This window comes from Dasypus novemcinctus, chromosome X (genome assembly GCF_030445035.2).
Source record: "Dasypus novemcinctus isolate mDasNov1 chromosome X, mDasNov1.1.hap2, whole genome shotgun sequence".
Classification (NCBI taxonomy): domain Eukaryota; kingdom Metazoa; phylum Chordata; class Mammalia; order Cingulata; family Dasypodidae; genus Dasypus; species Dasypus novemcinctus.
This window is the reverse complement of record NC_080704.1, coordinates 1,266,645-1,287,387: the sequence shown is the minus strand read 5'-3', so window position 1 is coordinate 1,287,387 and position 20,743 is coordinate 1,266,645. Positions and strand designations below refer to the sequence as shown.

The 20,743-nt window shown below is 43.3% G+C and overlaps 1 protein-coding gene across 1 annotated transcript; it reads left to right on the top strand.

The window, feature by feature from the left end:
• The first annotated feature begins 1,286 nt into the window (after positions 1–1,286).
• LOC139438151 (cytokine receptor-like factor 2) lies at positions 1,287–17,764 on the top strand. Its single transcript, XM_071213249.1, has 6 exons — positions 1,287–1,341; positions 2,166–2,299; positions 6,828–6,990; positions 13,755–13,863; positions 15,120–15,204; positions 17,381–17,764. The coding sequence occupies exons 1-6, from the start codon at positions 1,287–1,289 to the stop codon at positions 17,645–17,647; spliced, it is 813 nt and encodes a 270-aa protein (XP_071069350.1). The 3' UTR covers positions 17,648–17,764.
• Positions 17,765–20,743: the final 2,979 nt, after the last annotated feature.

Genomic DNA, 20,743 nt, shown 5'->3' with positions numbered 1-20,743 from the left:
GGAAATGCTTCTTCATCCAGCCACTGTTGGATTCTGGAATTAATGAGGGAGCATTATTTGGTCTTGTTATGGGTAATAAGCTTCTTCTCGGTGCTCCAAGAAAACCTAGAAAGAGACACAAACACAGAACAACCTTCCTTTAGAGCACCTCCTCAAGTTAGGCGTTTGGTTATTCTGCAAGTCAAAACACAACTTAGTTTCCTAGGGCTGTTATTAAAAATCAAGAGTACCGTGGTGGCTTGAAACAACAGAAATTGGTTTTCTCATAGTTCTGGAGGGGACAAGTCCAAACGTAAGGTGTTGGCAGAGTCAGATTCCCTCTGAAGGCTCTAGGGAAGAATCCTTCCTACCTCTTCCAGCTTCTGGTGGCCCCAGATGCTCCTTGGTGTCGTTGCCTCACTCCAATCTCTGCCTCCATCTTCACATGTTGTCTATGTCTTGGGTGTGTAATATCTTTCTGCCTCTCTCCTATAAGGACCCTTACTGTTGGATTCTGCTCGCCCTGATAATCCAAGATGATTTCATCATCTCGAGATCCTTACTCATTATACCTGCAATGAAGCTTTGTTCAATTAAGACACATTCTGGGCCTAGGGTATAGATGTATCTTTTGAAACCATTAGTCAATCCACTTCAGGAGCCACTCAAGGTGTTTAAATATCTGAAAGGGGATACTTTTCTGTTTGGAAATGTCTGTCTGTAGCTATGAAGGAGGAACCTGAAGAAAGAGAGGCAGGTTCTGATTTGAGTCCATCTGAGTTTGGAGAGAAAGAATGGATTTGGGACATGCTAAGACCCTATTTTTAAAATGCACTATAGGGAAGTGGACTTGGCCCAGTAGTTAGGGTGTCTGCCTACCACATGGGAGGTCCGTGGTTCAAACCCCGGGCCTCCTTGACCCGTGTGAAGCTGGCCCATGCGCAGTGCTGATGCGCACAAGGAGTGCCCTGCCACGCAGGGGTGTCCCCTGCATAGGGGAGCCCCACGCGCAAGGAGTGCGCCCCATAAGGAGAGCCGCCCAGCTCGAAAGAAAGCGCAGCCTGCCCAGGAATGGTGCCACACACAGGGAGAGCTGACACAAGATGACGCAACAAAAAGAAACACAAATTCCCAGTGCCACTGATAACAACAGAAGCGGACAAAGAAGAAGACCCAGCAAATAGACACAGAGAACAGACAACCGGGGCAGGGGGAGGGAGGGAATAAATAAATAAATAAATCTTAAAAAATATAAAATAAAATGCACTATAACTAAATGGTCGTCTCTACCCATAGACTCAGTGGGGATGAGGTGTTTGGCCAATGTCCCCACTATATTCTTCATCAACATCACCCAGTTGGGTGCATCCTGGAGGCTGGAGATGATGTTCTGGAGTTTTCCATCTTGAACGGGACACAGCCTCTTCTCTCCAGGAGTCTATGGACCAGCACTTACCGTGAGTGCCCAGAAGAGAGCTCCTTGCCCAGTCACCCCAGAGCTGAGCCTGTGAGTGCCCCCTCTGAGACCCCAATGGGGACGAGATGGGCCTTCTAGAAAGGTCCATCTCAACACTCAGGCTGGGGAGGTATGCATCCTGGGGGTGCGGTGGGAAACTGAGTGACCAAGAAGGCTGTGATTTGAGAGAAATGAGCTGGAGATGAGGCATGGTGCTCTTTCCTATAGAGGGAGAGAGAAAAATCCTCTTACCCACCCACCCCACCCTATAGTGCCCTTATGGTTGACGCTCAATCATCAATGAGTGCCCTTATGGTTGACGCTCAATCATCAATGAGGAAAAGTTGCACAAGTGTAGTGAAACCCTTTCTCCAAACTATTTATTCTTTATTCTGTAAAGCAGTGGTTCTGTTATAAAAGAGTGTCACAGATCCATTTCACTATCTAATGGGAGCTAGGAGATTTACAAGATCTCTCATCCACACATACACACATGTGTTTTTCACACAATTTCTGGGAGTTCCTTCCACAACACACTCACAAGTCCTTGGATCTAAATTAAATTCCTCTACAAAGGTAATAAGGACAAGTAAACCCCAAATCTCCTAAAGTATTAAAAGAAGGATTGAGGCAGGCAAGATAGTGAGTTTAATCAAATATACAATTAATTTTGGAGTGGTAAAGAGTTTATTTTTGTAAAGAAAGTCACCATTTTGTTTTTCCTTCTCAGTGAAACCCAGCTCTCCGAAAGATGTAAACTTCCTGTGGGATAATGAAGCAGTTACAATTACATGTTCCGAAGTGGCCTACGAAGGCCTCTTATATGAAATACAGTATAGGAGCAACTTTGATGCAGAGTGGCAGGTGAGTGTATTGGGAGTTAGTGTCCCGAAGCTGTCCTCATGGGCCTGGGTGCTTCCTCCAAAACTCCTCTCTCCACTCTCTCAACCTCACTGCATTTCATTTCCCCTTTTCTTCTTGAGTGATGTTTAATCCCATTCAACTTCCCTTCTTCTCCTTCCATTGGGCAATCACATCTGCACCATACAGTCTTCTGTAAGTGTGTCCAAACATAAGGGAGCATGATTTGAGCATGTGAGCAGGACAAATGGAAGGCATTAAAATTATGTGACTATCAAAGACTAAGGTGCCCCCATAACTGTCCTTTGATATTTAAAAGGCTGTTCTGTAATCGAGGGATTAAGCTCCTTTGAAGGTAAAGAATTGGGACCAATGGCCCAAAACTGCAGAGAGCAAATAGAATCAGGTGTAGCCAGGGGCCCGTTCCTGGAGGTGTCCAAGGTAAGGCTAGAGTCCATTTGGAGGAGCACTCCTAAAGGTTTGCATCAAGCACTGAGTGGATTTTAAGAGTATCTGGATTTGCGCATCCTTTCCAACCACAAGAGTTAACCATTCTGCAGTTTGAGGTGTGCAAAAAATAGGGTAAGTGGACTAGAAGGGAAAGTTTTTCCTTTCAGTATGAAGCCAACTCATATATTAGAAGGAACTACAGAATTAGAAAAGTCAACATTTGACTTTTACTACCCTAGTAATAATTGTTTCAGGCAAAAATCATGAGTGGATCCTAAAAATTTTGTGCTCTGATAACTCAGAAAGTCAAGGTAAGAGTGCCTGGTCAGACTGTCCTACTGGACACCATATGAGGTGATGGCTGGACGTTGGCTTTGAAGGCAGCTATGCCATAGATTGTGAGGGTGAGGTGCAGAAGAAAAGAAACACATCCATGTGCTAAGATCTGTTGAGAGTAATCTACCTACCTGCTATCCCAAAAAGTCCTCACATGACCTGTAATCCTGGTGGGAACTCAGAGGTAGGATGTAGCTTTTTCAGGTACCTTTGTCCCCATCTTTTTGTCCCTGCCACTTTCAAGACATGTCTGGCCATTCACATGTCAGGAGCCTGGGAAAAGGCCTTTTGCCATTTTTAAAGGAGGTATTAGGGTTTGAACCTGGGACCTCATACATGGGAAGCAGGCACTCAACCACTGAGCTACACCTGCTCCCCATATCGTCATTTTTGAAACTGTTTTCTAAGGAGATGACCCATGGTGCCCTGAACAAGATGGTATTGCCACCCAGGGAGAGTCCTGAGCAGGGTGGGAGATTCAAGAGTTTGGTTTCAAGTTTGTTTTGCAGGAGTTGGTGAAAACTTCCAGAAGGGACATAGGCTTCATTAACTCTCCTTGAAATTAGATGACTTAGTCAGGATGTATTACCATTCACTGCTACTTGACTCATTAGGCACTTAGAAGCACCTCCTCTGTCACTAGATAGCATTGGGTGTACCCAGCCCATTTTTTATGAGTGTGGTGTTTTCCCAAAGGTAGATCTCAGGTATAACCAGAGAGAAACATAAGCCCAATAATTTCTGAGAGCCCATAATAAATGCTCAGAATTAATTCCCAAATGTCTTTCTGCTCATGAATAACAATGTTGAGATAGTAACAGTTAGGTTCAGTTTTCTGATACTCTGTCTTATTTATGCAAGAAGAATACAAAAGCCAGATAATAGCAGGACTATGAGCAGTGAAATGAAGGAAGTTTAGAAGTGAGCTAATGGTGCTGCCAGAAGAAGACATCTCATTTTCATTTTATCTTTTAGGATTTCACACTTACATATACCAGACCCACGAACAATTGCACTTTCCTGGAGTGCACCCTTAGGGTTCTAAGTGCATCCATTTGTTCTTTTTTTTATTTTTTATTTTGTCTTTATTTAATTTTTAATATTACATTTAAAAAATGAGGTCCCATATACCCCCCAACCCCCTCGCCACACTCGTCCCCCCATAACAACAATCTCCTCCATCATCATGAGACATTCATTGCATTTGGTGAATACATCTCTGAGCACCGCTGCACCTCATGGTCAATGATCCACACCATAGCCCACACTCTTCCACAGTCCACCCAGTGGGCCATGGGAGGACATACAATGTCCGGTAACTGTCCCTGCAGCACCACCCAGGACAACTCCAAGTCCTGAAAACGCCCCCACAGCACATCTCTTCCTCCCACTCCCTACCTCCAGCAGCCACCATGGCCACTTTCTCCACACCAATGCCACATTTTCTTTGATTACTAATCACAATAGTTCATGAATAGAATATGAGTAAGTCCACTCTAATCCATACTCTATTCCTCCATCCTGTGGACCACAGAATGGTTTAACTTAGGGCAAATATATATGATCCACCAAGGGAATGTACATGGTTGAGTGGTTTGAGCTATAATTTGAGTTGAGAAACTTCACAAGAGATCACAGGAGGAAGAAGAGGAAAAGGGAGAGAGGAGTTTTGACAGAATTGTTGCTTCGATGAGGAATAGGTCAGGTGGGAGTGATGGTGGAGGAACTGACTTGCCCTAAAGCTTGGAAATGGTGGAGTTAAAATATAGCAGCAAGCTTAGACATCAGGACAAAATGCCTCCATAAGAAAACTATAGTGGAATCTAAGCCCGCACTTGACATAGATGTTCAATGGACACAACCAATCCAATGTCCACAGAGAAAATGTGGCATTGGTGTGGGAAGGGTAGCCATGGTGGCTGCTGGGTGCGGGGAATGGGAGGAAGAGATGAGATGGGGAGGCGTTTTCGGGACGTGGAGTTGTCCTGGGTGGTGCTTCACGGACAATTAAGGGACATTGTAGATCCCCCCAGGGCCCACTGGATGGAACATGGGAGAGTCTGGGCTATGATGTGGACCATTGACTATGGGGTGCGGCGATGCTCAGAGATGAACTTACCAGGTGCAATGGATGTGTCATGATGATGGGAGAGAGTGTTGCTGAGGGGGGAGTGGGGGGTGGGGGCGGTTGGGTTGAATGGGATCTCATATTTTTTGAATGTAATATTTTTTTAAAAAATGAATTAAAAAAAAAAAGAAAACTATAGGTAATAGAAGCAGGAAGACGCCCCTCAGAATGGGGGAAAAATGTTAAGAGATACCAACATACTGCTGGACCAGTAGAATCTACCCCTCTGTTCATCAAAAAATGCAAATTAAAGCAATTGGGGGACACTGATTTTTGTCCAAATAGCATGGAAATATGATATTGTTCAATGATGCTGAGAGGTATAAAATTTACGAATTTATAAATGGTCCCAGTTTTAACCCAGAAATTGACCCTTTTTAGAATTTTATTCCCCAAAGGAAATAATTCTAAATGTGGACAAAGTTTTATGTGTAAAAATATTATCCAAGCATTATTTAAAATAATACACAATATTGGTGACAAGCTGTGTCCTACACGAGGAAAATAGACAAATCAAGTATGGTGCAGCCTTATAATAAAATATTTAAGACCCATAAAGTCACATCTTAAAGAATTTTTAGTGACAAGAGACAATTCACACAGTAAAAAGTTAAATTAAAAAAATTACACAATTACTTTTGGACAATGTGACCCCAATTTATTTATGTGAGTGCTCCCGGAAGGAAATAGACATCATCAACTTGTTAGTGGTGATTTTATCTTGGTTTTTAATTTTATTCTTCTGCCCTCTTTGAGTTTCCTAAGGTCTCAAAAACCTACATGCTTTACTTTTATAATCATAAAAGATCTTTTTTTAAAAGAAGCACTTGTCACCGAGTAATTTTTCCAAAACATCTGCAGGAGTAATTGTTACAAAGAATTTGGGGGGTATATAGGAAAGGGGGGTAGAAGTGTTACTGTTGACCTTGTTTGGGGAGATGGATAAAGATCGGGCAGAAGAAGAAAGTGAAACAATAGACTATGAAGACCTGAAAGTAGATTTTGTACAAGTCTCTGGTTCTAAGACAAGGAAATTAGATCAAGACACTAGTCATTCACTGTAGATCCCCCCAGGGCCCACTGGATGGAACGTGAGAGAGTCTGGGCTATGATGTGGACCATTGACTATGGGGTGCAGTGATGCTCAGAGATGTACTTATCAGGTGCAATGGATGTGTCACGATGATGGGAGAGAGTGTTGCTGTGGGGGGAGTGGGGGGCGGGGGCGGTGGGGTTGAATGGGACCTCATATATTTTTTTTAATGTAATTAAAAATAATAATAATAAATAAATATTTAAAAAACAACAACAACAACAACAACAAAAAAAAGTTCTCCTTCATCAAGAGGGCCTTGGTGGCCCACTGGATGGAACGTGAGAGAGTCTGGGCTATGATGTGGACCATTGACTATGGGGTGCAGTGATGCTCAGAGATGTACTTATCAGGTGCAATGGATGTGTCACGATGATGGGAGAGAGTGTTGCTGTGGGGGGAGTGGGGGGCGGGGGCGGTGGGGTTGAATGGGACCTCATATTTTTTTTTAATGTAATTTAAAAAAAAATAAATAATTAATTAAAAAAAAAAGACACTAGTCATTGGGACTATTTTTTCTCCAGCCCAAGGAGGAAGAAACCTGCAATATTATAGTTGAAGGCTTGGATGATGAAAAATGTTATTATTTCCGGGCCAGAGTGAAAACAAAGGAGTCCAGCTATGGCTCTCACACATATCCAAGTGACTGGTCAGAAGTTTCGCACTGGCAGGGGGGTCAAATAAAAGGTAAGGCTTGTCACACAATGATGTCACAAAAGTACAGCACAGTCCCATACCTCTAGTGAGGATGAGGTAGGAGGAGAGTACATGAATACTGTAATGACTTCAACTCCTCTTTCAAAGATCGAAATGAAAGTGATTCCTCAATATTTTTCTCTCTAGGCAGTCTTCCTCAGAACAATAATCACAAGTACCTTTTACTAAAAACTTGATGTGTGCCAGTTGTTACATACATTACCTCTTATCTTTGAAATGAAACTCAAATTATTTTTTAAAAAATTTAGGAGGTACCAGGGATTGAACCTGGGACCTCATATGTGGGGAGACAGATGTTCAACCATTGAGCTCCATCCACTCACTATTTTTATTTTTTGATGGTGAAATGAAAGGAAGTAAAATTATGTACCCAAGATTACACAGCTGGTCCATTGCTGAACTGGTCTTTAAGTCCTAGGTTACCTGGCTTTGCATGCATGATAGAAGCAAAGCTCTATAAGTACATATCAGGTGGTTGGGTGAGTGAGTGAATGGGGGGGTACACAGCTGTGTGTGTGTGCATGAGAGAGAGAGTGAGAGAAAGAGAATGGATAGATGGGTGCATGGATGGATGGATGGATGGATGGATGGATGGATGGATGGATGGATGGGTGGGTGGGTGGATGGGTGGATGGGTGGACGGGTGGATGGATGGTTGGATGGATGGGTGGATGGGTGGATAGATGGGTGGATGAATGGATGAATGGGTGGGTGGGTGGATGGATGAATGTTCTTCTCTGAGCATTTTGGACCTCCATAAATTTAGGTTGAGTGTTCTATTTAGTGCTTATACAGGTATTTCATGAAACATACATCTAAAAAGATGTGGGGGTTTTATGATGTGGTTTCCCCTCTTCACATTGTTCCCCACCCCACCTCACCCCCAGACTCTCGATCAGTACGTAGATGCTCAAAGCCATTCAGGACTACTTCCTACATATCCCAAGGTTGGAAGATTTCCCTTTCTTTTCCGCTACCCACATCTCTTAGTTGATATTTGATAAATAAGTTGATCATTAGATACCTGTATTTAAAGAGGCAGCTTCTTCAACCTTTCTGAGTCATTCACCAGATGATATTAGAACTGATAAAGCCTTCATCCAAAGGAATAAGTACCAAAAGGAATAGCCAAGGCTCTAAAACAAGTCAAGAATGAGATATTCTTGGACCGAGAGAACTTCCCAACACTTTGAACTGTACTCTTCAGCTTTTGCCTATTCTGTATCTCATAGTCCATAGCAGATAATCACCAGATTGTGGGACTAAAGCTGTTTTCAAATTCTTATTGACATTATCATACAATGCCCTATTGTAGACATTGGGTTATTGATTTATCTCTCCTGCTACATAAAATCCTTTCATTTACTCCAACTAAAAACAGCTAGAAGAGTCCTTTAAACAAAATACACATTTTTCTGTCCCCATAATTGATCAAACCAGAGAGTTGTATCAGGAAACAGACTCAGCATGGAAGGAAGTCAGAGAAAATGCCTTCAGGTTAGAGGGAAATAAGGAAGCCAGGAAAAGTGGCACATCTTTCTGTTGAGAGTTTTGTGCATCCCTTGGAATATCTGGGGCATTGCTTTCCAAAGGCAAAGAGGAAGAACCTTGCCTTAGTCTCCTATGGCTACTGTAACAAAGCACCAAGCAGGGGGTGATTTAAAACAACAAAAAGCTATTGTCTCGTGGTCTTGGAGACCAGATGTTTCACATCAAGGTGGCAGCAGGGCTGTGAAACCCAGAGGGGAGAATCCATCCTTGGTTTATCCAGCTTCTGGCATTTGGCAAGAATCCATGGCCTTTGCGCCTTCATCTGTGTCTGTGTACAATTTTCCTCCTCTTGTGAGGTCACCAATCATTGGATTAAGGGCCCACCTACTCCAGGATGACCTCATTTTAACTTCCCTAATCTTTTTTGCAATGACCTTATTTCCAAATTAGGTCACAGATCCTGGGGGTTAGAACTTCAACATAACTTTTTAGAGACACAATTTAAGCCATAACACAGCTTCTGGTGCTAAATGCAAGGACTTTTTTAAAAGGATGGTCTTTCTATCTTTCTTCTTGGGTTGTTCACTTGAGACCAAGCAGCACTATGTGTTTTTCGTTTGTTTCTTTGTTGTTTGTTTTTTTAGGAGGTACCAGGAATTGAACCCAAGACCTCACACACGGGACACGGGTGCTCCACCCCTGAACTGCATTCACTCCCCAGCAATGTGGTTTTGAGCATGGTGTCTGCATTGTGTTCTCTCCATCCCAAATCTAGTTTTGTCATTTTCTCACAGTGTGATTTTAGACAGAGAACTCAGCCTCTCTGTGAGGACCCTGTGCTTTGGTAGCCTTATCTGTAAATGTGAATGGCTTCCTCCATCAAGCTTGGTACTACATCAATGCCTGTTTTAATTTGGGCAAACAGCTCAGTCCAGTGTACCCAGAAACTTTTACTCAACCATGGAACCAACCATGTATTTGATCCCTTGAGGCATTGGTGATGTCTTGTCCCAGCAAAATAGTCCTAGCCAGAAGACGTCTCAACTTCCCTGCCCATCTCTAGGCACATGGAGACCCCAGTCTTCTCTGGAGTCAGCCAAAGCTGTCATGAAGAGACAAACTCAGGAAAGGGAAGAGGCTCCATTCAGTATCTCTTGTCTGAGCTTTCCTGCTACCTGGAACTGAACATGTATCTATGGTGCATCAGAATATGTCAGGAATGGGCATCCCCAAAGAAGTCAATTTTTTTTCCCTCCCTTCCAAGAGAATGCCAGTGACCCTTCCTTGACAGGACCTGATTTATTTTCTCTGCTCATAAAAATCGCCAATGGAAAAGATTCCATCTTTCAACAATCTGTTTATATCTACATTTGCTTACATTCACAGAACTCTTCCTCAGAATGAACAGAAATCTCTCATACCACTGTCTTAGCAAGAATGATATATCTTCATTTCTCCTTCATTTTTGTTGTTGGTCGAATATTTTGTTTAACTTTTGCTCCTTAAAATGTTGGATATTATGTTAATTAAAACATCTAGACACATACAAGAAACTCTATCTATGTTGAACACGGATGTCTCTATAGGTATGCAAAAAGTGTCAGTGGCAGGAGAGAAAGTATGTATCAAACCCTGAGAGTAATTTGTTGTTGGGAGTGGGAGGAGTGAGAGAGGACTTGGTGTGAGGGATAGGGAATTTGTGTTAGTTTTGTAATGTTTGCTATCTTTAAAGAAGCAAAAGGACAAACATGTCATGGGAGGGATAGGACAGTGAATGTTTAACCATGTTCTTCTTTGTGTATTTCTGCAGCTTTTCGATTTATCAAAAAGATTTAAAAAAACTCTTTTTTCTAGACTTCTCACAGGATGTAAAGTCAGGAAAATGAGTAAAACTTGCAGATTAGACTTGTCCTTGCCTAGATGACTCACTGGCAAGGTGGAAAATATGTGCATGGTAAATGGTCAAGATTTCTTACAGAGGAAATTACACACATGCTTTCTTGTGTCTGCAGAGACTCCCGGTAACACCAGGTTAGATGGTACTCAGTGCCTTCATGAGGGCCAGTGGAGACCTACCTCCTTCAGCAACTGCTCAAATGCCACTTTTTGCATGAATCCTTATCTTTCTACCTATTAAAAATAACACCCCCATCCCCCAATTCCTTCCAACTGCTCTTCCTAGGTCTCTTTCCTGTTCTGGTCTCCTCTGCAGCACTCAGTACCATCCACTGGATGTCATACTTTTTTTTTCTTCTTTGTTCTCTCTCTGATGCTGCCCAGCAGGATGTTAGTTTCACATGGCAGGGCTTTTTGTCTTGAATAATTTTGTTGTATCTGTCTTTTGAGTTCATTTCCCTACCCACTGTAAATTAATGGAGGGTGGTGTGGCTAAAGAGCAATATTGCAAACTAATCCATTCCTCTGGATGTGATACCTTTTGATTGCATTAAATTCAGCTAAGGACTATTGATTAGATTACCTGTTAAGATTGCTATAAGGCTTTGTATTAGACTATGTCAGTGATGCACAGTTAGATTGCATTTCTGCCCCTTTGTTGAATCTAATATAAACAGACAATCACTAACACAGACACAGAAAGCGAGCGAGAGCTCTGCTATTTTTTATCCTACCATGTGGCAGAAAGGAAAGGTTCAAACATATGAGGCCTCAGGGAGAGATGTGTGATTTGCTTGAGCTTGGGAAAAGAGAGGACAGCTGAGACCGATATAGGAGGCCCACAAAGAGAAAAGCCACATGCCAGCTTGGAAGTAAGTGGAGCATCTGAACCTGAGAGAAGAAGCCTGGAGGGGAAGGCAGAGACCAGGCAGAGATTGCCTGCCATCTTGCTTCAACATGTGGCAGCTGACTTTGCTGAGAAATCACCTCTTATGGTGCCTTGATTTTTTATGACCTTGGAAATTTGAGCTTTTACCCCAGATAAATCCCCATTATAAATGCCACCAGATTTCTGATACTTTGCATCAGCAGCCCTTTGGCAAACGAATACAGATGGTGTATACTTTGAGCGCATTTCTTCTGTAGCAAAGAAGTATCATTAAAAAAAGTAAACATGGCATCTCTAAGAAGCTAGGAGGGGAGAAAGAAGAACAGATCCTATAGCTTTCCACTTTTGGTTCCCATCCAACCCTTCAGCTCATCCCTTCCCTCACCAGATCCCAAGTATCAGGCAGGCAGGAGATGAAAGTAGGCAGGAGGTAAGAGCAGAGACAGACTGAGAAGGGATTCCTGAGCAGGATGTCAGGAGTCCCTTGCAGGTGGGGAGCAAAGGGGCACAGCAATAAGATCCTTCATTCAGAAAGATTGCCCAGGGTATGGGAAGATGGCGAGGATGGTTCCCAGGCTCCAGCTTGATCTGGCAAATGGACCACTCACTCAATCAGGGGATGTCCCAAGAAGAAAGGGCATGGTAAGAGAAGAAGCACCATTTTGGGTAAATTCACTTTGAGGTCCTTGTAGGACTTCAGAGTTGAGATGCATGATGGATAGCACAACATACCTTGAAAGTGAATTACATACTTGTGCCCCATGCAAACAGACTGCCTTGGGCATTCTTAGGTGACATTCTTTGAGGGAAGAGATCATGTTGAACTCATGTCTCTGCTCCCAGGTTCCACACAAGTATGGCATTTAGCTCATCATCAATGGATGCTTCACATCCACAACTGAACAAGTGATGGTTCTCTTCTCTGGAGTCAATGGAATCCCTTTTGTATTAGTTGGTCAAAGAGATACTGATGCAAAGTCCCAGAACTCTATTGGTTTTTATAAAGGGCATTTTTGGGGGATAGAAGCTTACAGTCATAAGGCCATAAAGAGCCAACTCAAGGTACCATAAGAGGTACGTTCTCGCCCAAAGTCTGTTGCCATGTGTTGATGCAAGATGGCTGGTGACATCTGCAAGGATTCAGCCTTCCTCTTCCCTCTTAAGGTTCCATGGGTCCAGCTTCTTCCAATATCAGATGCAGGCTGGGATAAGGCTTATCTCTCCTCCTGGGATTCATTTCTTTCCAGGCTCAGCTGCTCTGGTCCCTTCACACGGTCAGCTGTAAACTATTACGCAAATGGCTCAACTCTCCCCTTGCTCCATTGTCAAAACCAAGTTCTCTTCTCTGCTGTGTCTTTTTCTGTGTTCTCCTGTGCATCTTACCTGTGTATCTACTTCCCTGTGTTCTTGATTGACTGCCTGTTTATATATCCTACCAATGGGGGAGCGGGGGGGACTCAACTCTGCATGCCCTAATGACATGGTTGAACCAAAGCCTTCATCTTAAAATAATTTAATGAAAGGCATCTCAGCTGAACCTAATACAACCAAAAGGAATCATGGCCAGAGAAACAGACCAGTTTACAAACATAATCAATCTCCTTTTTGGAATTCATAGATAATACCAAACTGCCACCCCTTTCCTTCAGCCTGTTCATGGAAGTCCATGTAGATGTCTCTGTAGTTGAGAATTCTAGTAGGTATTTAGCCAGAGGATGACTTTGAAGTTCCTAACATCTGTCTTGGCCACTGTGTCACTTTCCAAGGATAACCATAACAAATCACCATAAACTGGGCGGCTAAAAACAACAGAAATTTATTGTCACAGCTGTGGAGGCCAGAAGTCCAAAATAAAGTGTTTGTAGGATTGATTCCTTCTGAGGTTCTAAGGGGGAATCCACTCCATATCTTTCTCCCAGCTTCTGATGGTTGTTGACAATTCTTGGTGTCCCTGCATTTGTAGCTGCATCCCTCCATTCTCTCCCTGTCACCACATGGTCTTCTCCTCTGTGTCCAAATCTTCTTCTTGTAAGAACACCAGTCATTGGGTTAGGTTGCAGCAATATGACCTTGTCTTAACTTAATTCTACTTGCAAAGACCCTATTTCCACATAAAGTCACTGTCACAGGTTCTGGTACTTAGAACTGCAACATATCATTTTTGGTGACACGATTCAACCCATAAGAAGACAGCAGCCAACAGTCATAAATTGCACCTGATATTCCCTTAACACCCCCAGGCAACACCAGGCTTCCAAGAGCAGGGTTTCAAGTCTATGTGGGGATGACTGCATGACGTGCCTGTCTGGAAATACCATCTCTTTTTCCAAGATATTTCCCACAGCAGTGAAGATTTGCTAACACTGACATTTATAAAAGAAAAAAGTAATTGGGGGGGGGGGAGATGCAATTTAATATCATGTTGAAAACTTACAGCAGTCATTCTGTTTTGCTTTAGATTTCTGCCCACAGGAGGAAAAGCCTTTCCCAAAATACATCTTAATTTCTAGTCTGGTGGCCCTCCTGACATTGTCCCTTCTACTTTTGTCCCTTTGGAAACTACAGAGGTAAGGATGACACCATATCCTAACCACAAGGACAGAGGGATTCCTCTAGTCGCCGTATGTCCATAAAAATGGAATAAAAGGCAAATCCCCTGATAGGATCATCTTGCTGAGACTCACACTCACTTTGCCAAAGGTAAATTATAAGAAAGTTGAAAGGGAAATAGTGCTAAAAGCATAGGTATATTTGTACTTTCCATAAGAATGCTTGTGAAGACAGTGAAATGGATATTTGTTAAGCTTTTCCTGGAAGGTCAGCTGGTTTCTAACGTGGACCTCGGTTATGCTGTGTCCTTCCTTTCTTGGTGTCTTGCGTGTATCAGGTGCTTAAAATGCTTTGGGATTTGATTGAGACCAGTTAAACTAAGCAAGATGGTGATGACTTTGATAGACGAAGCAAAGCAATATTCTTTGAAACCATAGGAAAGCTTTTCAAAAATATTATACTAAACAGTTCTCTTTTTTAAACTTTCATATAACAATTTAACCATCATTATTTCCATTTTTATTTCATCTTATTTGGAGACTATTGGCGTTTGAAGGCATCTATGCCCAGGGTTGTGGTTGTCATCCTGGTTTCGTAAGATGAATTTCCCACAACAATAAAGGAATGATGAAGAGAGACAGAAAGGCTTTCATTCCGGAAGGAATGGAAGGAAACACGTTGAGCCCAAGCTATGCTGACTTATACAACTTCAAACACTTCCTGTCATAATTTAATATAGCACAGGGAAGCTACATTTAAAAGCACGCCCCTCCAATAAACTCTTATCTCTTTTACCAGCTCAAATGCTGCCGGTAGCATCCTCTGCCAGTGAGGAAATGAGGCAATCAGATAAGAGCATTAAGTGGTACAGATGCATCATTGATGATGCATCTGGGTTTTAATACCGAAATGAAATCATCTCCAAGGGAAACTAAGAGACATTCTTCCTGGGATAAAGTAGCTAATGTTCGACTGGTCTTCAAGGGAATCCCCTGTTCAAAATGAGTGGGGAAATCAATGAAGTAATAAATACTTCCCCCCGCTCGATATTGTGCAAAGAAAGTGGCTCTCGATTGGTTCATCACAGTTCCCAACAGAGAGCTTCATGCATGTGGGAGCTGGATGCAAGGGGAGGTAGAGGGGGGCACGTGCTTTGGAGCCTGGACCCCACCAGTCCTCTGCCATTTTCAGGGTTCTCTGTCGCTTTCAGAGTCTATACCCATGGAAGGACCCAAGTTTGTCCTATATGACCAGAACCTCTTGTCCTTTTCAGAGTCAAGAAGCTTCTCATGCCCATTGTGCCAGACCCAAAATACTCCTTTCCTGGACTCTTTGAGGACCACAGAGGGAACTTCCAGGTAACTCAACCTTTCATTGCATTCTCGTCTCTTCACCAAGTGGATTTGCTTCCTTATGGCCAAATGTCTCCCCAACGGAACATTGTCATGAGCATTCTCATTCCAGCTACCTCTGACCTTCAAAGAGCACTTGGTCCTTTATTATTCAACTAGAGAGAGGAGCTCCCCAAGTTTCAAAGAGAAGCTGCCCTTCAGCCCCAGGGATAGCCCCACATGGGATTTTCCAGTTTAAAGCCACCTTCCAATTTAATGAGGAAGCTATGTTTCTGATGTTTCCCCAAGCAGGGCTGAAAAGAAACTCCATACTTCCACTTTAAGGCATTTATGGCCACTAAATCACTCATTGGACAAATGTGTATGGTGGGCTGACCAGCAGAGTGGGGATTCAGGATGGACAGAGCCTGTGCCTGTTCCTAAAGGCTCACCAGCAAAAATATTTTACAAACCCAGTATGATAGGGACCAAAGTTAATTTTAAAATTGTGTGGGTATGGGAGCTGATGTAGCTCAAGTGGTTGAGCGCCTGCATCCCATGTATGAGGTCCCAGGTTTGATGCCTAGTACCTCTTAAAAAAAAAAAACAAAATTAAACAAATGAAAAAAATCAACTCGGGGGAGGCGGTGTAGCTCAGTGGTTGAATGCCGGCTTCCCACATGTGAGGTCTGGGTTTCAATCCCCAGCCTCAGTACCTCAAAAAAAAAAAAAAAAAAGAAGTGTGGATGTAGGGAGAGGGGAGGCAGTTAGGGATTTGAGGACAGGAAAAAGCTGGATTTAAGAACTGAGGTAAAGGAGATGGAGGAGACTGGGGAGAGGTGAGCAAAGAGTCCTACCACTGGACAGAGTTCCACGGCCGCCCCTTATTCAAGAAGTGGTCCCTGGAAGCCTGGCAAACATCACCTTGGTGCTTCTTAGAAAGGCAAAGTCTTGGCCCTACCAGAGCCCAAGCATCTAAATCTGCATTCAAACAAGAATCCCCAGGAATGTGTATACACATTAAAGTTCAACATCAGCAGCTATAGAGGTCATATTTTTCCTTCCCTGATTTTAAAATAGCCCCAGGAGGTCATCAGTGGATAGGAAAAAAGTTACCTCCTCCCAAAAGATGCAGTTGGGAGAGAAGAATCAGTATTTGCTGCCTTGCATTTGGGATACGTTTCTACTCAATATTTCTTCAGAGCTTCCCTGTGTCTGAAGGGTAATCAAAAGGCCAGTCCATGACCATGTGATAGCCAGGCCCTGAGCCTCAACAGACTTGCAACTCCTACACTCTGGTTTATTGGACTTACTGCATTCATCTAACATGGAGGTGAAGAAGGTCAACCACCACACCAGGGAGCCAAGAGTGCCTACAACAGAAAGCAGGAGAATTGCATCCAGCATCCATGTGGAATCTAAGCCCCCTCTTGATATAGATGTGGAGTGGACACAACCATTCTAAGGTCCACAGGATGGAGGAATAGAGTATGGATTAGAGTGGACTTACTGATATTCTATTCATGAACAATTGTGATTAGTAATCAAAGAAAATGTGGCATTGGTATGGAGAAAGTAGCCATGGTGGCTGCTGGGGGTAGGGAGTGGGAGGAAGAGATGAGATGTGGGGGTGTTTTCACGACTTGGAGTTGTCTTGGGTGGTGCTGCAGGGACAGTTACCAGACATTATATGTCCTCCCAGGGCCCACTGGGTGGCCTGTGGGAGAGTGTGGGTTATGATGTGGACCATTGACCATGAGGTGCAGCGGTGCTCAGAGATGTAGTCACCAAGTGCAATGAATGTCCCATGATGATGGAGGAGGTTGTTGTTATGGGGGGAGGAGTGGAGTGAGGGTGGTTACATGGGGACCTCATTTTTTTTAATGTAACATTAAAAAAATAAATAAAGACAAAAAAAAAACCAAAAAACCCTGTCCACAGAAGCTGATGAAAAAAGACAGATCTGAAACTAGTGTGGGCTTTGCAGAAAGACCTCAAAGAGGAGACCTTCCTGGTCCATTGGGGACAGACTTCCTGTTGGAAGCTGCCTCGTTTCTGAGGATGCTGGCTCAGGAAAGTCCATGGGAAGAGGCAGTATCCATCTGTTCTGGATGCTCGGCCAGATTGCCCTTACCGCTATGTCCAGATGGTTTGCTGTGTCCCATTTTCCCTGGATTTAAGCTGGAATCTTCTCTCTATGCAGGAGTGGATCAGAGACACGCAGAATGTGTCCTCCTTGAACAAGACGGAAGGCAAGGAGAAGGAGTGTGTTCTGGAAGACGTGCTAGTGGCCCAGCTGGTCCAGGCAGAAGTGGACAAGCCCACTATCAGTCGGTTGAGCATGCAGACAGGGGAGGAAGAGGCTGAGGGCTCTGAACAGCTCCCTGACCGCCCTCTCCAAGGTGGTGATGTGGTCTCCCTCGGTGGCTTCAGGTTTGTGATGAGTGACAACGCATACATGATGCTATGAGGAGGCACGCAACATCAAAACTGAGACAAAAGCCTATGTTGTGGTTAAATGACCAAAAAAGCATCCCAGGGGGCTCAGAGCCACCATGGAGGACCATCCTGGACTGATGATGCTGCTGTCTAGAGCCACTGAAACTGCCCTTCATCAATCCAATGAGATACTGGTGTCATGTTTCAGTGTCTTGACATCTCAGTTCATTGGAGGTAGAAGACTCAACCCATTGGCATCGTTTTTGCTCTCAGTTTGGATCTCTTCATGTCTGATGTTTTCAACATAAATCCTGAGGAGGAATCTCCAGGATGCACTGAAATCACCTTCCTTCGAGCACACAGTTTGAGTCTTTCTCCTTCACCATTTCCCCCTTCCTTCAGTTCTTACATTCTCTGTTCCTTTGCATGCCTCACAGAAGGTGATACTTAGAGTTCCTGGGTTAAAGCAATCCTGCTTCTAAAATATCCAACATCCACCAAGAAACCATGGTTCTGAAAGGAGAAAGCCCACCTTGGCAACAATTTGAGCATTTTCTTAAGGAGAAGCACCTTTGTTCCTGACTCTATACTCGTAATTCTTCCTTTTAGAGCCTTGTGGATTAAAACACCTAAAGTTTCAAGCCCCTAGAGTTTGTTTTGTTCTGTCGTCTTTGAAAATAAAGAGTAAAAGAGAAAAGTTGGCCTGAGAGCTATCTGTGAGATCTAAGTTGTTTGTTGGCTTGAAAGAGTGGAGAAAATTATTCTAGTAGCCCTTTCCCCTTCTCTTAGTTTCCCAGGGCTGCTAGAGCAAATACCATACAGTGATTGGATTAAAGAAAAGGGATTTATTGTCTCCGTTTTGGAGGCTACCAATTCCAACATCAAGAATCAACAGGATCATACTTTCTCTGAATTTTGTGGGGTTCTGGTGGTAGTTTTCCACAAGCCCTCTTCACTTTCCCATATATCCATTTTTCCCCCCCAAATGTGTCCTGCTCCTCCTGTATCCAAACTTCCTCTGCTTACAAAAACTCCAGTCATATTAGTTCAGGGCATACCCCGTTCAGGTTGGACTCATCCTAACTAACAACACCTTCAAACGTCCTGTTTACATATGGGTTCACACCCACAGGACTTGAACATGTCTTTGTGGGGAAGATGAGTTAATTGCCAAGACTCCCTCAAGCTTGAAGGCCATGGCATTTCAGGATTGTTGAGACTTTAGTTCTTTGGGCAGGCACTGAATTTTCTCTCTAGCTTGGCTCTCTCTCTGCAGCATCCTGGAAAAACTTTGCAAGTTCTTGACCAACCACACTTGGAGTCTGTTTGTGTGAGGGTGGGTCTGGAATGAGGGAGGCTCCACTCTCAATTCCCTGGTATCCATGCCTCCACATACTGAGGATTGTGGTAAATTTGCCCCAGAGGCTGCCCTCTCCAGGGGTCCACAGCTGAAATGACAACCCATAGTTCTGCTGTGTTCTGACCCATGCTTCCCAGATCAGCTGTTGGCTAAGCCATGGGATAGGACAAGGCGGGCAGGGAGGTAGAAGCAGGAGAACCATGTGTCTCAATCCTCTGAAGCAGATTTTAGGAAAGACACTTGGTTGGACCTTAACCTTTTATTTCTGTGCCATGAGAGGATTTTAGAGCATCATCTTTTCAGAAAAAAAATAATGCTTTAACTTTGATGAATCCTATTCCATGGTATTAAATCATCAAGAAGAGTAATGCCTGTTGGCCATCCATCTCAATCCATTTAAAATGTGACTAAAACCCTAATCAAGGAAGATTTGGGTCAGGTTGCCACCTGCCCTTCATGGTCCCCAAATGGTCACCAGTAAACTTGTGAAATAAAGGATCTAGAGCAGGAAAGACAATTGTATCTCAAAAGATTCAAGAGTCTAACATTCTCTTGAGTCTTCCTCCATAGTTCTCCATTTCCCACCATCTCTTTTATAACTGATTCCATTGACAATTCATTTTATAACTGATTTGGGAGACATTGATCTTAAATCCCTCTGGGATAGGTACCATTATTCCAGCCCTCAAGGACTTTGCAGTAAATGCAACCCTGTAGTATTTTAAAACTCTCCAGTCTTTTCCAGGTCCCTGGAAAGAGGCAGGTGTAGGGTCACCCCACAATCTAGAAAAGGAAAGCTTGGAAAGCTGTACTGGATCGAATCCACACAGGTGAGAGGTCCTCTGGGTTAACAAGCTTTCAATCTTATTATTTAAGGCATTCACAAAACCTGACCTAAGTTTGCAAGTCCAAGGTTTAATGCAAAGTTTATGAGCCAAATCCCAACGGGAAACAACAGGAGCCATGATGGAGCCAAGGACTCAAGCTTTCTCTCCTCATCGTGCATTCCCTTTGTACCTATCTCAGCTGTTTCTGCCCCACTTTGCTCTGACTCCATCACTGAGCCATGCCAAGCCATTGCTCATGAGCCTGTATCTCCTGCCTTCTAGATGACAAGCTGGGTGTCCTGGTAGAGGAAGGTGAGAAATGAGTGAGGTCCAGGGGCAGGTCACTGTATACCACACTCACCTACTTTGCTCCCATAAATGCAATGACTTCCTGTCATAGAGAACCTCAAAATACAAACACCAATTTAGGAAACCAGATGAACTTATTTCTGCCACCTGCAGGAGAGTGTTTGGGCTCAGAGGAGCTGGCCCAGGACTTATCTTATTCATTGAAAACATTATCCCATTCCTCAAAGGAATAAATTTTTCAGGCACCATGTTTTGCCCCTGATTATATCCCAAGAGAAATACGGAACTGCAGAGTGGAAATATACATTTTCAGACATCTAAGAAACATTTGTAACTCATTAAAAGCAGGGTTTGTGCCTACCTGCAAATACCAATCTTCTTTTTTATTTTATTTTTATTATTTATTCTTTTATTTTCTCCTTCCCTCCTTCCCACCATGCCTTCCTTCTTTACTTCCTCCCTTCCATGTGTCCAGAGTTCTTTGCTCTGGGTGAGACACAATTCTACATGCAGCCCAGATTGCTCATAAGAAATGTGTAACAGAATGTGATGGTTCAGTACATGCATCATCTCGGCTAGGTTATGGTATCCAGTTGTCAGGTCAAGCAAACACTGACCTGATTGCTATTGT